We start from the raw sequence: 17,348 nt of genomic DNA on the forward strand, positions 1-17,348 counted from the left end.
AGAAGTCGTGTGCGAAGAAGGACGACCTATGAGTGGCTAGCGGGGGGTTCCATCTAGCCGGGCTATGGGTGGTTGGGAAAGCGGACTGATATAGGCAAGGAGATGCAAAAAGAGTTGAGGGTGGGGGCCGGTCATTTCATGAATTGAGAGCATTTTGGCACTGGGGGTGTGTGCGAGAGGGTTAGGGGGATAGAAGGTGAAAGGGGAAGAGGCAATGGTTCTGGAGAGAGCAAACCGTGCCATATTGAGAGAAGGGAAAGGGGTACAAGTGGAAAGTCTTGAGATGGCATGTGAGTGGATGGTGGGGGGGTTTGTGTGTGTGCGGGAGGATGGGCATAGCCGGTGGAGAGCGAAGACGGTTTGGCTGAGGGGAGATTGAGGGGCTGGGTGCTGTGAGCGGGTCAGGCATGCTGAGGGCACATCAACAAGAACCCAGCATAAGCAGACCCAGGGGAGCACCATCGTTGTGCTTAAGCGAGCCCATTTGCGTTTGTTTTCAAGCGAGATTCATTTTTAACAGACTGTTTTTGGTGTTTGTTAATTTAATAATCACTGCACACTCAGAACTTGGTCCCTCTTCCCTCCCTCTCCCCCTACCATTTGGCTACCCTCTCCCAGCCCGCTTCCTCTCCTGCCCTCCGCCAGCCGATTGGTCTAGGTGTGGCAACCTAACACCGGAAGCTACACTGTGGAAACAAGTGGAGATTACGGAAAAAATACCAAAAACATTTCCTCAATTTATGTATCAATTCAAAATTGGATGAGGGCAAATGGGATGTGCCTTAACACAGCTAAATCTGAGTGCTTGATCTTTGGGACATCTGAAGCATGTGGTAAGCTTGACGACCAGTATTCTGGTTTTACTATGGATAACCATTTTATTACTATAGCTGCCAGTGTCAAGACCTTGAGGGCAGTCTTTGAACCCTCCTTGAGTTTGGATGCACATATTAATAATATCATTAGTAAGACTCAATACCATCTGAGATTGCTACGACTGGTTAAACCATACCTCTCAGAAACAAACTGCACCACATTGGTGCGAGCCATGATTATGGCAAGGGTTGATTATTGTAGTGTGCTGCTAGGAGGTGCCAGTAAGGGCAGCCTGGGAAAACTAAAGATCATGCAAAACAATGCTCTATGCATTGTGAAAAGTATACCCAGAGACGAGCGAGCCCATCTCGGCCCACAGGAGTAATCTACACTGGCTCTCAGTAGAGGCCAGAATATTTTTTAAAGTGAACACCATTGTACATAAATGCCTTTTTGGACAAGCACCCTTGTACTTAAAAGATGCTATCATTGTGCAACATCACATGAGAACCATCATTCCCGGTATAGGCGGCCTTGGCTTTGAATAAGCTCCCCAAGGACCTATGCTTCAATAGTAACCTAGTGACTTTTAGGGTGTTTTCTTCGGCTTCCAGTTTCTTCTCTGCGTGCAGTCTCTTCTTTCTTCTTGTGCCCTGATGCCTGTGGGATCCTGTGCATTATAAACAAACAAATAAAATGAGCAGAACTTTCAACGTAAATCTGTTAACCACTGGGAGCCAGTGTAGCCATCTCAGTTGTGTGGAAACCAGTTCTCGTTTCTAGGTTTCCAAGAACAGTTATCTAGCAGCATTTGCAACCGGGGAAGGGCCATTGGCCAATCAATCGGGTGGCTGGAAGAGCGGGCGAGAATGCACATTCGCCAACCGCTGTTCCAGCCACATCTCTCTGTTGCCTCCGCACCCCTAAATCCCTCAAACCAAAGAAAACCTCTCCTCTACCCCCCGCCCCATCACTCCACACTTACCTGCAGGACTGTAGGTTTGAGCTCTGGTCCATCGCACCTCCTACTCCGGCAGCCATAGAAATGGAAAAGTCCCTTTGGCCTATGGCAGCAGCCAGATTTTTATATCCCCACCCCTCCCCACCTAGAGATGGTTTGCGCAAGCACCACAAATCTCCCGAGGGGGAAAAAAGCAAAACCATTCACCCCGGATGAACCCCAGGGTGCGAATGGCTTTCAAGGCCCAGCGGTAAGGGCAAACATGGCACTTAACGGCCCACAGCCCTCGCCAAGACCCTCACTTCTCTCTGGTCTACCATGGTTCTGCTGGTAGGCGATTACTGGCCATGTCCACCCCCTGCCAGGGTGTGAAAGCCACATTCTCACCCATTGTTTATGCTGGAAGGCCTTCTTAAAAGGTGTTTACTTTGTCTGTTTCAGATTTAACTAATGGTCCAGAGACCATAGAGTGGTTGTTTTTGTTGATTTTTGGGGATGACCTTAAGCAAGTTTGATTTGGAAAAATAACTTTATTAAGTACTGACCACATTTGAATGTCACAATCCCACGTGACATCAATGTTTCTCACTTAGTTCTGGATCAACATTTTATTCACAATTCCAAAGCTTCCTCAAGTGTTGATCAAATGTTAATAATGTTCCAAATGCTTTCACCCCTTACATAGAGGCTTACTATTTTCTGAAAATGGACCCATGGTTTCTCCTTTTAACCGTCACATGTAGCATCATGTCCACCCTCATCTTTCTAATGTTGAAGAAGGCACTGCATGGAACCTATGTGAGGAGGCTGGACACAGATGCGGTCCATAGCGCAGTTTCTATGCCTTCTAATCTTGCAGCGAGATAGAGTGTAAGAGTCTGCCGTGACCTTGAGGTCGCCCCAGATTGAGATCAGTGTGATTTTAGATCCATGGCGAGGCCGGAAGCCAGACTGTGCGAGCTCTAGTAAGTTGTCGGATTCAGTGAAAAGGTTGAGTTGAGAGTAGGCAGAGTGGTTGATGAGTTTTGCCAGGAGACTGGTGTTGAAGATGAGCCTGTAATTGGATGGTTGGATGGGGTTTGAGAACTGCCTTTTTCAGAAGGGTTTTGACGTGCTCTACTTTGAAGGGGTCTGGGAAGAAGCCAGAGGTGAAGGAGTGATTGAGTATGGATATAGCCTGTTCTCCTATGCAGGTGGAGAAGAAGATTTCTTTGCGGAGGGAGGCGGGGCAAGGATCTAGGGGTGAGATGTAAGGTCTTCTACCGGACAGTTTATGGAATTCATCGCTCGAGATTGGCTCTAAGGTGTTGAATGTCAGCACTGTGGGAGGTGTTCTCGAGTGCCAGGGGTTGGGGGGGGTGAGGATGGAGAGTTAGGCATTAAGTGCAGCCGTCCTGTCTAGTGTTGTTCTGTAGAAGTGATGGGAGAAGGAGTTATACAGTGCTTGCATGGGGGTTTTGGGGGCAGTAGTGCAACTGGGGTTCACATATTTCTGACCCGGTCCTATGGAGTTCTTTACTAGTGTTTTTGGCAGTTCAGTATTCTTTTATTACAGTTTTCTTTTGGTTTTTCGGATCTCGCATTTGTAATTACGGTGATGGTGGGCGAGCAGAGATTTGCTGAGTTTTTTTTTAATGTTTGCCATATGCATTCGAGGCAGCGATTATGGGTTTTGACGGTCTTCAGGTGGGGCGAGAACCATTTGGGGATTGGTGCTTTGCGGGTGCAAGCCGGGCGTGATGTGGTGAGGGGGAGGAGCAAGTTGTTCAGCCAAGTGTCAAATGATTCGATAGGTAGAGGTCCGTCTGAGGTTGGGAGTTAGCGTAGCAAGGCTTCAGCCAAGTCAGGTAGTACTTTGACCCTGTTCTAGCATTTGTGGGGAGACCGGGAGGACTGTGGGTGGTGGTGGGGTGGGAGTGTTGATATAAAACAGTAGGGCTCAGTGAACTGTCCGGATGAGCGGTTTAAGGCTAGACACTGCGACAAGGTCAGAGGAGCAGAAGATTGTGGGTGGGACCTGTGGTATGCCTGGAGAGGCTGAGCACCTCTAGGCTGTCAACCACAGGTTGGGTCATGGGGTTGTTGGGTATATCGAACCAGATTTTGAAGTCTCCCATTACGGTGAGGGAAGGATGGTTGATCAGAATGGTAGCTAGTGAGTCGCAGAGATTGTCATACATTTTTTTGTCATATCCTGGTGGCCTGTAAATGAGAAGGAAAGTGTGTGAGAGAGTGGGCATCTGGGAGAGAATGACCAGTAGGGATTCGCAGTTAGCTGTGCATGGCGGGTTGCAGTGAGGGAGATGGATTGGTGGGGCTTTTTTTCTGAATATGGACCCATGGTTTCTCCTTTTAACATCTACAAAATGTGGGTGTTTTTCTCCTAGATAATAATGGCAGTAAAGCGCCACATGCTGCTACAATTCCGAGGACAACTAGTTCCACTGAATTGGCCAGCAAGAGCCGATGGCTGCAGCCCATGGACACTGTGGAACAGGACGCATTGGGCAGTGAGAAATTGCCATCATCGGCTAAAGGTAAGGCAGGTGAAGAGAAGCCACTCATGACTGGGCAGAACGTTTGTCCCACTTGCCATCTGTTTTTCGATAGCGCCTAAGAGGGTTGTGGAAACCTTGTTGATTGTATTTTTTTCCTATTTTGTGAGTTTTTAATCCATTTTCCATAGGCTTAGATTCCATATAATATTTGCCTTCTGGACAGTGGATCACCTAGACTTCAAAATGTTTCTTTCCAGAAAGGTTAGGCCCAAATCAGAAAGCAGTACTTCAAATGACTCCTATTTCTTCTGTCCACACTGTTCGTGGGATTCCCCAAAAACCGCCATGAGGGTGATGACTGCACAGTGGAGCCAAGCAACAACACCAGTACAGCCAAAAGGGCTGTCCTTTGAGTCTTTTTTTTTCTTTTCACAGTCACTTTTCACACGGGTAGAACTGTAGCTCTGTGGGGCTTAAGAAGCAAATTAGTATAACAGGGCAGAGACATGAGGACGTCAGAGGTGGAAACATACAGAGAGAGAAGCTGGTGTCTGACGATGGAAAGACTGGGCAAGCGTGAAGCCACTCAGTTGAGTCGCTGGGAGCGAAGAACAGACCGTCTGAGCTGGACCCCATTGACCTAACTTTTGGGAAGAGAGGGGATTGAACACGAAGTACCCTCAACCGAGAGACAAATTGGAACCAGAGGATGTGTCCACAAGGTCGGCAAAGCACGGGCACCCAGTGATCAAGAACCATCAAGTTATAAAGCTTGTGATGCTCTGAAGTGCCTAAAGGTGAACAAAGGATGTCCGGTGCAATGAAAAGATACATTTTCATTCCAATAGGAGTTTTTTTTTCTAGCACCCCACAGTGACCATTAGAGCTCATCAAGGCCCAACAGAGAACCAATAGTACAGTGTGTGGTGTGCTGACAATAGACCTAAGAGTGCAGTTACAAAGACAAAGCTAATCAGCAGGCAAATGCAACAAAGGTGAACTGCATGATGGGAGTTGAGGTTCTTTCACGCCCCTATTAGGGTGTGGTATTCTGAAGAGCTGAAAAGTGAGACAAGCGGCCATGAAAGCAGGAAGCCAATAAGCCGTCAGGGCCCAACAGAAAATCAAGGGTCAAGTGTTTTGTGCGCTGTCTGATAATGGCCAAAGGCCATGACGGCCACCAAGCAGGGGCAGAGCCAGCCTCAACATTTTGGGGGGGGCTGCATGGCAGTTTTGAAATCTGTTAGTGAGACGGGACATTACAGCTATTGCGCTACTGGTTTTGCCCCTGCCCCCGCCCTACCACCCCTTGCCCATGCCCAGGAGGCTGTGTAGGTATTACACTTTCCTTTGGCCCATTAGGTCCATCTTTCACCCCAACTTACCAGAGTCATATCCACGATTGTGTAACAAGTGGGGCCTGGAGCTAATGTAGGAGGGGCCCACACTAACAAGTGCCCACAGAAGGAAGGGCACTTGTTCTGCCCCCAGCAAAATGCACAGAAGTGGCAGAGCTTAGTGAGGGAGGGCAAACCAAACAAGGGGTGTTGTCACCTTGAGAAAGTTTTTAATAATGGGTTAAAATAGTGCATCTAATAGTACACTTCCTGTGATAAATTAGGTAAATATCCACACAGTTTACAATCGGTTTTATAGGGTAAGACATAACATGTCTGTTAGATGCCAAGGCACCAACAATGCACAGGAGCATTTTCACACGTGTTTTCATAAAGCCTTTGTCCACTATGTGCCAGTACTCTGCAAGTGTGAAAAAAAGCATTTTCATATTCACTGTGCTCACACATGTCCATTCTGGTGCACCTATATATGCCACTATTCCCACATAGGAAAATACTCATGTTCACTTTGTCCATAATGCCAGTAATGATACTATAACAAAGCATGTTTATGCATGCTCTGCCGATGCATGTATCCCCATGTAGAACCTACTCCTGTTGGCATTTCCTTAATGCCAGTGAAAAAGAGCCATGCCACAATAAGAAAACATATCCTTGCTGGCTACACAAATTCCCCACTCCCCATATTGGAACTCTCATCATGTTGTATGTGCGCCCTAATAGCAGTAACAAATGTCATGCCACAGTAAAAAAACATTGGGCCTCATTACGACCCTGCTGGTCCAGAAAGAACAGTGGTGGTAAAACCGCCACCACCGTTCTTTCCGGACTGGCTGATTAAGAGTCCTGCAGACGGGAGGTGTCACTCCCTCCAGGTCTGACCTGGCGATTTAACACCACCTGCCTGCAGACAGACATGGAAACACCGGCTCTGTCATAGACGGAACCAGTGTTTCCATGGTCCCCATCCCCATGGAGTCCTATGGGGCTCCATGGGAATGGGGACTTACACAATTCTGCATCTGGAATTCCTGGGTCACCGGGGCCGTAATGCTGTGTAGATATTGCACTTTCCTTTGGCCCATTAGATCCATCTTTCACCCCAACTTACCAGAGTCATAACCACAATTGTGTAACAAGTGGGGCCTGGAGCTAATGTAGGAGGGGCCCACACTAACAAGTGCCCACAGAAGAAAGGGCCCTTGTTCTGCCCCCAGCCAAATGCACAGAAGTGACAGAGCCTAGTGAGGGAGGGCAAACCAAACAAGGGGTGTTGTCACCTTGAGAAAAGTTTTTAATAATGGGTTAAAATAGTGCATCTAATAGTACACTTCCTGTGATAAATTAGGTAAATATCCACACAGTTTACAATCGGTTTTATAGGGTAAGACATAACATGTCTGTTAGATGCCAATGCACCAACAATGCACAGGAGCCTTTTCACATGTGTTTTCATAAAGCCTTTGTCCACTATGTGCCAGTACTCTGCAAGTGTAAAAAAAGCATTTTCATATTCACTGTGCTCACACATGTCCATTCTGGTGCATACACACTCCCACTGTTCCCAAATAGGAAACTACTCATGTTTGCTTTGTCCATAATGCCAGTAATGATACTATAACAAAGCAGGTTTATGCAGGCTCTGCCAATCCATGTATCCCCATGTAACTCCTGTTGGCTTTGCCTTAATGCCAGTGAAAAAGAGCCATGCCACAATAACAAAACATATCCTTGCTGGCTACACAAAACCCCCACTCCCCATATTGGAACTCTCATCATGTTGTATTTGCGCCATAACAGCGGTAAAAATTGTCATTCCACAGTAAACAATGGATTCCCCACCCCAATGTAAGAATACTTATGTTGACTTTTGTCTTAACACCAGTAATAAACTGCAATGCCACAGTAAGAAAACATGCGTTTGCTGGCTAGGTGGTAAGATTGCTCAGCCGGCTGTGCACATGCTGTTTTAATCAGAGTGTGATTCGCAGGTTCAAATCCTGGCTTGGCCAACTCAGCCTTTCATCCATTAAAGTGACCTCCCTGATCTCTACCCTCCTCTACGAACCTTTTACTTTTATGGACCTATTACTTTTGCACCTTGTTATCTCTCTTACTCTGCACTGTACTGTTTACCCTGATCACCAAGTTGTGCCACTGCCGTGATACTTACGGGTTTCGGTGCTGTCAATAAATGCAATAAATAAATAAACAAAGCTCATTAAATGAGTGCAAACTTCAGTTGGGTGAACCATTTTATATAATTATGTTTTCTGTAAAGCGCTTTGGCAAAAGCGCTATAAAAATAACATCATTACACAAATCCCCCCTCACATAAGAACACTTATTTTGCACTGATCATGTTATATTCCCCCATGTAAAAATATTTATGTTGCCTTTGACCTTGACACCAATAAAATAAAAGGTTGAGTCAAAATATGGAACATGCCCTCCCCATGTAAGAACACTCATCATGTTGCCGTTGCCCTTAATGCAAGTACAACATTCCATGCCACAGTAAGACCCAGCCCGGCCAGCCCAACTGTAGTATTACCCCCACCCTACTCCAATGCCACCATCACATAAAAACACTCAAGTTGGCTTTCCTTTGCCCAAAAACGGCAGTAAAACATGCCATGCTCTTGTCAAAAAATGTTCATGCTCCACACAGCTGATTTGTCATTCACAGGAGCACCCAGAACATTTAGTAGACTGTGCGCCCATTAACACGTGCAGTCACATGCATGTGCACCATTCACATTGAATTCATTCATAGGTGTGCAATTGCAGCCACCGCCTAACATAAAAACATACACCCACTTACACACTCCCTTGCATGCATGTATACATTAATACATACATGCATGCATACAATCCCTGCTTGCACACAAATACACTTTCGTTAAGGGGAATTATTGAACGCATGGGCCATGTAAAAGCTGAGCCAGCAGTTAAGCATGTAGCTGGAACGTGGGGGTGGGGGGAGGGGTCTACTGATATTCCCTGGGCAGGCTTTTGTCCTCTGCCTTCACTTCAATGCCTGTTTTCTCGCCTCGGAGAGAGGTGTATTTGCTTAAGTAATGAGATGAGAAATGTGACAGGTTCTGGCGGTCTGAAGCCGGGCTGGGTGTAATAACAGAGTGATACCTGCTGCATCAAAGTGGGGGGGGCCGCCCCTGTCACCAAGATCCAAAAGAAAAACTAGAGCCAGTGCCGTACCAAGCAGGGCACCTTGCCCCCGGACAGTGGCTACTTTCAGAGCCAGACCGGGACATTGGCAACACAGTGAGGGTGCCGAGCAGGTGTTCCTGCTCAGCACCTTCATTGCCCTGGCAGCAGGACACCTCCTGCATGGCACACTCATTGTTCGAGCTCTGGGCAGCGGAGCTGCTCTCCCAGGAGCCTGACACATTGCTCTGTGTCAACAGCAAAATACATTGAGAGCCATTAGGCACTGATGGGCAGGAGCGGTTACTATTAGCAGGGACTTGTGTCCCATAAAACATGTGAATGGGGGTGATCAGAAGTGAGAAGGGTGCATAATGCTGCCTGCTTTATGACATAATGACTATTGCTTTAAAATCCAAGCTTTACATTAATCTGCATGATGCTAATGTAATTTTGCGTGCCGGATGGGGACAATAAACTAAATCCATACTCTTATTGCTCAACATGTTTTTGTGATGGTGTATATAGTGTAAAGTTAGTTTCTTATGAGACACTAGTTTATTATGTAATGTGGTTTGCTTCCAAGGCATGGCTAGAAATAAAGTATTACATAAGCACATGAAATGCAAAGCAAAACATTAATAAATATCTATATGAACTAGACCTGGGAAAATGTGTTCAGTTGCTTAAATTGTCCCCATCTGGTGTCACCATTCAACCAACGTCTGTGATCCGGCAAACCATTATTCGCACTGGGCCTCATTATGACCCTGCCAGTCCGGAAACAAGGGTACCGGTAAGCTCACCGGCACCCTTTTTTCCGGACCGGCATATTACAGGTCTTCCTGCCGGAGCCGCTGTGACTGACAGGTTTGACCCTGCAGGGCACAGCGGCCACGGTAGGCAGACCGGTCATGGAAGCACCGGCACCGTTAGCAACGGTGCCAGTGCTTCTGTGTCCACACTCCCATAGAGTCATGGGAATGGGGAATTACATTTTACCGGTGCTTGACTTTCCACGCCGTCAGAGTTGTAATCTCCCGGTGGCACCGGGAAGTCAGGTGCCAGTAAATATTTACTGGTCCGCCGGACCGGACCCGTAAGGAGGCCCACTGTGTCTTATATGCCGCTCCATAAGTGATCCACTTCATAGCTTATATTAATATATCATGCTTTTATTTAAAAAAAATCCCTAATGACTATAGAGTTGCTCCATAGACTCTTACTCCCATGAACAGAAGGCTGCCTAACACAATACATTACAATCTTTAATTGTTCTCTGTTGTCATTTATAACCAATTATAAAAAATAAATTTTGTATAACCAATTGCCACAGCAGGGAATGATCTGCACATGTTGCGGATTGCACTTCAGAAAGGACTGTGAGTCACAATAAACAGCACTTTCCCAGGAGTAATTTCTTTGAACCTACTGCTCCTGTAAACCAGTTCCAAATCTGAATTATGGTAGGTTGAAGTAGGGACATATTGTGATCTGGAGTAAGCGATTTGCTCCTTTTCTGTGAATCATCATGCTCTATCGATTTCTACAAAGGTCCCTCATTTGCAGCACCGAGAAATGACCAGCACTTTGACCACTCGCCATGTTCTGATTCGAATTGTGAGTGATTGGAAGGCCATCAGGCACGCCTAACCAGGAGCTTTGTACAAGATTCCCGGTATCCAACTGGTAATTTCAGCGGAATACCTGGAAACTCCCTGTACTGTCTCTGCTGCCTGATATCCTGGTATTACCGGGATATAACGGGCAACGTAGATGGCAGTAAGTTCCCATTCCATGGAGTTCGATTGATTCCATGGATGGGATTGCCTGAATTACCGGCACTGGTAACACCACTTCCAGTGATTCCGGGCATTTATTTGCTGGGAGGAGCCTGAACTACCAGCAGGTCAGACCTGCCGGTAGATCACTGTCCCCACTGGCAAACTTGTGTTTCCCCAGTCTGAAAATAATGCAGATGCCGGAATTTTTCTGGACCGGGGAACTCATAATAAGCACAAGTGGCAATGTGCAAAGACAAAGTCGAACCACAAGCATGTCCATTTTGTGTCCCTATTGTGAAATGCTGACACTTCACAGTGCTCTTGGTTTTTCATGCAATATCTATTGCACTTTTACATTGGGCCTCAGTTGAGTGGTATGCAGTAAAAGTGGTAGCAATGGAATTACCACCACTGTTACTCCACCGGCAGAATTAGCACAGGAATCTGGCAAGAAGCAAAATGGTATTTCCTCTGCATTACAAGTTGAAATAATGCTGCAAATACTGCCAAAAAAGAGCAGTAATTCTGCCAAAAACACAGCGCAGTTACCTCCACCTATAGGATGGAGGTGAATTCATATAGGTGATGGAAATGAAGTCACAGGTGCACCCAATCCACTCAGAAAGAGAACATAAGGCCCTCACCTGACCCAAACATTTCCCAATGCCATGCTGCCACTAGCAGTTGCTAACTCGGACATGGAGCACGTCCTGCTCAATATTGAGCGGCAGAGGCTGGAACAGCAGCACAGGGAACATTGCGCACGGAGGACGAGATGCCATGTGAGGCTAGCACCCATTCCCCGGGCTTTGGTATGAGATCTTAGCAGGAGGGTGAAACTGTAGAGGAATACATCACTGCGCTTAGGCATTTATCGCTGAACTGCAAATTTGGTGTAAGTCTGGATGAACATATTAGAGATCAGTTCATGTTACATTGTGCCAATGACAGGATCAGAGAGGAAGTGTGGCTAAAAGATGACCCTTGCTTAGATGAAGTCATTGGGATTGCTAAAAGAATTGAGCATACTTTGAAATGTGGGGCAAAACTTGCTGTGAAAGAATCCAAAGCTGTCCAACAGGTTGAGGTCTTGAAAGTAGGTGACAAGAGGAAAGAAACCGCAAAAGACCAAAAGAAAAAGAAGGGCAAAACGGCCAAATCGACTGTCATGTATCAAAGCAAGGGTGGTAATGGTAACCAAATAGCAAATAAATCTGTGCAAGAAGAAAATGTACAAGTGGGGAAAAAGGAGACAGGAGCGCCTGTGTTTTAGGTGTGGGAGTGCCCGCCACCGATCTAATTCTCCGATCTGCCCTGGAAGAAGAGCTGTAAGTAACATCTGTAAAAGATGGGGACATTTTGCAAATGGTTGTGCCAATTACAGTGTCGGTGCTGGGAGGAGCGTTATGTTGGTTGAGGAGCCAGATGGGCCATCCTCAGATGAATATGAAGGTTCAGAAAATGAAATTGTTACTGTGAATATTGTTCAATGTTCCGGAATGGATGAATGCGAGCTTGGGTGGAAGTGAATGGTTGCCAAGTTAAAATGCTAGCGGACTCATGTTCCAAAATCACTTTGATGTCAAAGGCGGTGTATGGAAATGTGCTGGGAGGTAGGATGGACGATTTAAGCCCATCAGACAAGACACCTGGGGGCTATAGTGGCAGTAGGATCGATGTGGTAGGATGTTGTCCTGCAACTTTTAAATTTAAAGACAGGGTTACGCGCGGAAAAATATATATCACCAAGAAGGGTGAGGCGCTGTTTGGATGGAGAGAACAAAGGGAACTATGTATTAAATTAGATCCCAATAGTAAAGAACAAGTGTTAAATGTAGAAAAACTATCCATGGACTGTAGTTTGGATGATAGTTCTAAAAGTTTCATTGCCAAGTATCCAGATGTGTTTAATAATAGCGTTGGGTGTTTGAAAGGGATGATTCACAAAATTGTGCTGAAGGAGGGTTCCAGGCCCATGGCGGCAAAACTTAGACCATTACCGATGTCATTGCGTGATGCTGTGAGAGTGGAGTTGGAGAAACTGGAGAAAGCTGGCATTATTGAACCAGCGAAGGCGGTTGAATAGATTTCCCCCGTGGTTGTTGTGAAAAAGTCCGGTGGGGATTTGAGAGTATGCATAGATCTAAGAGAATTGAATCGATGTGTGTTTGCTGACCGCCATCCCCTTCCAAATATGGGAGAACTTCTGTCTAGGATAGGAAATGCCAAATACTTTGCCAAATTGGATATGGCGAGCACTAAATTCAGATTAACCTTGATGCCGAGTCACAAAAACTGATGGGTTTTATCACATACGAAGGCATTTACCAGTTTCGGCGCATGCCTTTCGGATTAAATCAGCTTCATCAGTTTTCCAAAAAGTCATGGATGGCTTATTCAAAGGTATTAACAATGTTTGGTGCTTCCAGGATGATGTGTTGGTTTGTGGCAGTACTGAAGAAGATTTAAAAAGGAAACTCAATAAGGTTTTAGAAATTTTCAGAACACGAGGTATTACCTTACGAAGTGAGAAATGTGTCTTTTCTACTCAAGTAGTAGAGTATTTAGGACACGAAATATCGGAGGAAGGTTTAAGGCCCAAAAAAGTGTTGGTAGATGGAATTAAAAGAATGGAGTCTCCAAAGAATAAGGCAGAGTTACGTTCATTTTTGGGGACAATAGATTTTTACCATCATTTCATTGAAAAATATGCGGATAAGGTTACCTTGCTGAGAGCATTGGTGAGAAAAGGAGTGGAATTTGTTTGGAATGCAGAGTGTGAAAAGGAATTTGTTGAGATTAAGTCTGAGATTGATATGGCAAAACCCTTAGCCATGTATGATACTAAAAAAAAGGCAATCTTGTCTGTTGATGCGAGTGAAACTGCTATTGGAGTGGTTATGTCACAAGTGGGAATGGATGGTGCAGAATCTGTGGTGTTACATGCCTCGCTCATGTTGAGAGGTCCTGAATTGAACTACTCGGTTTTGGAAAAAGAGGCTTTGGCATGCCATTGGGGTATAGAAACTGACAAACTTTGTGTGGGGTCAGGAATTTGTGTTAAGAACAGACCACAAGCCACTGAAGGCTATATTTGAAAGCAAAGGGTTGGACAAAGTTTTAAGGAGAGTTGCCTGTTGGGTGACAAGATTGCAATGTCACAAGTTTAACATTGAAGTGGTAGCCGGTAAGGACAATGTGCAGGCCGATCATGCATCTAGAGTAAGGATTAGTGATGAGGAAGATGAGAAGGAGTCTGTTGAAGTTGAAAGTATGGTATTTGCTACGGTGGAAGGTGTACTTCACAAAGAAGAATGGGTTGAAGCATTGTTGTCTGATGAAATGTGGAGGCGGATAACCAATTTTATCAAGGATGGTTGGCCAGATAAAAGATTGTTATCTGGAGAAGAGCGGGCTTTGTGGGAGGTGAGAGAGGAATTATCTGTGAAGAATGGTCTAATATATCGATGGGATAAGCTTGTTGTTCCAGTATGTTTTAGAAAAAAGCTAATTGCTATTGCGCAGTAAAGGCCATATTGGTACGTATAAAACCAAGGGAGTAATTAAGGCCGATTATTGGTGGCCGGGTATGGACCACGAGATTGAGAAAACAGTGGGAGGATGTGTAGACTGCATAAAGTCAGGGAAGAGCATATCTGCTATAGTGCAACCTGTGAAAGGAGTTGAAGGTCCTAAGGGTGTGTGGCAAGACCTTGCCATGGATATCTTAGGCCCAGTGGATATGGGCAGAGGTCGTGGTAGGTTTGTGTTGGCCATAGTAGATATGTTTTCAAGGTGGACGGAGTTCAAAATATTGAGAGAAGTCACGGGTCAATCTATTGTAGCATTTCTGGAAGAGATATTTGAGAGAGAGGGCTTGCCAAGGAGCGTGTTGACGGACAACGGTCCACAGTTTACTGGAGGTTTCTTTCAAGAGTACATGTACAGATGTGGAATCAAGCATAAAAAGACTGCATTGTATTACCCTCAAGCCAATGGTATGATCGAGAGGGTCAACCGCTGTATAATGGAAGGTATTAGGAATGCCAATGCGTGTGGGTTGGACAGGAAAGTTGTGGTAAAGGAACGAATGTATGCGTTGCGGATGGCTCCTAATGGCGAAACAAGAGTGAGTCCATTTGAATTAATGAGAGGACGGAGGAGTAACACGATGTTATCCCCAGCTTGGTTAGGCCGGGCCAGAGAAACGGATGAGGTGGTGGATGAAGTGAAAAGGAATATAGATGAACGAAAGAGGAAGTGTGCTGAGAAAGTTAATGAACAATTTCCAAGAAAGAAGACTATAGTTGAAGTGGGCGATCTAGTTAGAATAAGGAAAGCTGATATAAAGAAAAAGGGTGATCCGTTGTATTCGGATCCGGTTAAGGTTGTACAAGTTTTTGACCGTTCTGTGAAATTGGAGAGTGGACAGGTCTGGAGCCTGTCAAGGGTTGCGAAGGTGAGGAGGTAAAATTGCTGAGCAAACAAATGCCTTTTTCTCTATATAATGTCATCGTTCGAATTACATGTATTATAAATCGTTATGTGTAAATAGAAATTTGGTGTTCAGATAAGGGAGGGGGGTGTGTTATGTTGATGTCTTTTCTATTATATGTTAATGTGTTATCTGATTTCCATTCCTTGTTCTACTGATGGAATCCTAGCTATTGATGACATCAGAGCAATCCTGAGCTTTGTGTTAGAATGTTATTCTTTGAGGAGTCAGTCTACTTATGCAGATGGTTGGGGGTCTCCACTGCCCTGCTTATCCCTACAAGCAATAAACCATTTGTTCAACTTGTTGTGCCCAGTTTATTGCTTTACACATTCCTTTCTTGTGTTGCAGCTGGGTCCAAGGGAAGATTGCCTTGTGGCAGCTGATGGTTTTGAGGTAAGAGTCTGTATTACCCAACACTGTTCGGCAAAAGATGCGTGTGTTTAAATTGCTGGTTTCTCTCTCCTTACAGGTGCGGCGTAAGAAGTTGCGGTTTGTTACAGAATAATGTCTCCGGTTGTTAATCAGGTAAGTCTATGGTGGAGAGGTTGTATTTGTTGGCTCTCTCGGCTCACCTTATGTTTCTTTTGTCCCCTAGATGGTGGAATTCGGCGGAGAAAATGATGGAGGCTAAACCGGATAAAAAAATGCTGTGAGGACTGGTGAGTATGGCGCGGTGCTGCAGCTGGCGATGCAACGTGTGTAGAATAATGTCCTTTTCAAGTTCGAAGACGTGATGGATCCGGAATTCAGGAAAGGATTGAAATAATATCTGTTTTCTAACCTTTCCTTCTTATTTCTTCTATTGCTAGGAGCTCTGGATTCGAGACGGGCGTGGCTGAAGACTGGATGCTGACTGCAGGCACGGTGAGCGTTACGCTGCTGGATGCAGAATAACACGAAGCATGTGCTGCTGTTCGGGCGTGGTTTAAATAGCCTCCAAAGTAGTTCCAGGTAAGAAGTCCCTAGAACCACACCCGAGTAAAAAATAGTCCCTGTAGAAAAATAGTCCCATCCAGGCCTCACGTTGGCTTGGATTCATTTGCAGCATGGTCTGCATGAGGTAAGTAAAGTCTATGAGCCTGGCGCCTATGGTGCCCGGACTGATTTCTATTATGAGCCTGGCGCCTAAGGCTCCAGGACTGAACCCAGACAGCCCCCAGCCGGGGCTGCTGGGGTTTTATTAAATACCTGGATGCCTGCTCGCAGGGCTGATGGGCTTGATCCGGATGCCCGGGGGTAGGCATCATGACAGTCAGAGAATGTTGGCCAGATAGTTGTTCCGTGTGCCATGCAGCACAGCATGTGGCTCAGGCGAAATGCCTCCCCCAGCATACAATGATGTATTATCCGCAGTTGCAGTGTTGCCGCACATTGAGCATGAGGAAGCAAGGGACAGATGTCTGGTGCAGCAAGAACTAATTAAACATTACTTTGCACATGCATCACACATTTTGTATATAGGAACATTTTGAATATATAACCTTTACACAAAAAGTATTGTCCTCGCATTTCTTCTAGTGAATGTTTTTTAATTAACAACTGTGGTGAGAATCCATCCTTAACAGCCCTTCCCACCCACCTCCCCGATTCCCAAAAGATGTCCCGCATTCCCAAGCCCCCACCTCCTCCCAAGCCCTTGCCTCCTTACCTGTCCTGCAGTCCGGGTCCGGGCGTTCACGGCTCCTCTCTGCTCGACCCGCTCGGCCCGCAACAAAGCCCTGCCCCTGCGGGCGTTCCTGGCGCTTCCATCCTCGTGGGTCCTGGGGACTGCCATGGTGCCTGCTGGAACGTAGGGGCACCCTCAGACTTCGCAGGCACCCCGGGACACCGACACACCACAACCGCTAATCGGTTCACGTGACCCGGAAGAAAAATAAAAAGCGGTCACATGACCAGGTGGGCAGTCATGTGACCCGGAAAGACGCATAAAAACAGCGTCAGTCCGCCCATCCAGGGCTTCTCAGCTGTTTTTTGTGGCGGCTAGTGGCATATCTTGGAACCTCGTTGGACTCACAGATTTTTGGACTTTGCTTTGTGTACCTGGACTGCATTTGGATCACCCCTTGTATGCAATCTTCTGGTGCTGGTTTTGACCCTTGGAAATCTGCTGGACTTCTACCTGGATTGCCCTTTGGATTTGTTTGCCTTAGATTGTGACTTTATAGTTCTGTTTGCCCAGGATTGTGACTGTGATTTTGTCTGGGCACGGAGGCACTATAATCTACGTGGATTCCAAGTCATAACAGACTGAGAAGCCGCTCCACA

General features: G+C 45.9%; 1 protein-coding gene across 10 annotated transcripts in view; it reads left to right on the top strand.

Annotated features, from left to right (window-relative positions):
• Window positions 1–17,348, top strand: part of LOC138480764 (uncharacterized) — an 807,842-nt gene that overhangs the window by 697,433 nt on the left and 93,061 nt on the right. For 8 of the 10 annotated variants that reach the window (XM_069612499.1, XM_069612500.1, XM_069612505.1 and 5 more), the window contains one exon: window positions 4,165–4,314. The exons of the other annotated variants lie outside the window; for them this stretch is intronic. In XM_069612499.1, coding sequence (XP_069468600.1) covers window positions 4,165–4,314 — 150 coding nt within the window. The remainder of the gene's footprint in view (window positions 1–4,164; window positions 4,315–17,348) is intronic. 10 annotated transcript variants of the gene reach the window in all.

This window comes from Ambystoma mexicanum, chromosome 5p (genome assembly GCF_040938575.1).
Source record: "Ambystoma mexicanum isolate Mex_15411 chromosome 5p, UKY_AmexF1_1, whole genome shotgun sequence".
In the NCBI taxonomy this organism is placed as follows: Eukaryota; Metazoa; Chordata; class Amphibia; order Caudata; family Ambystomatidae; genus Ambystoma; species Ambystoma mexicanum.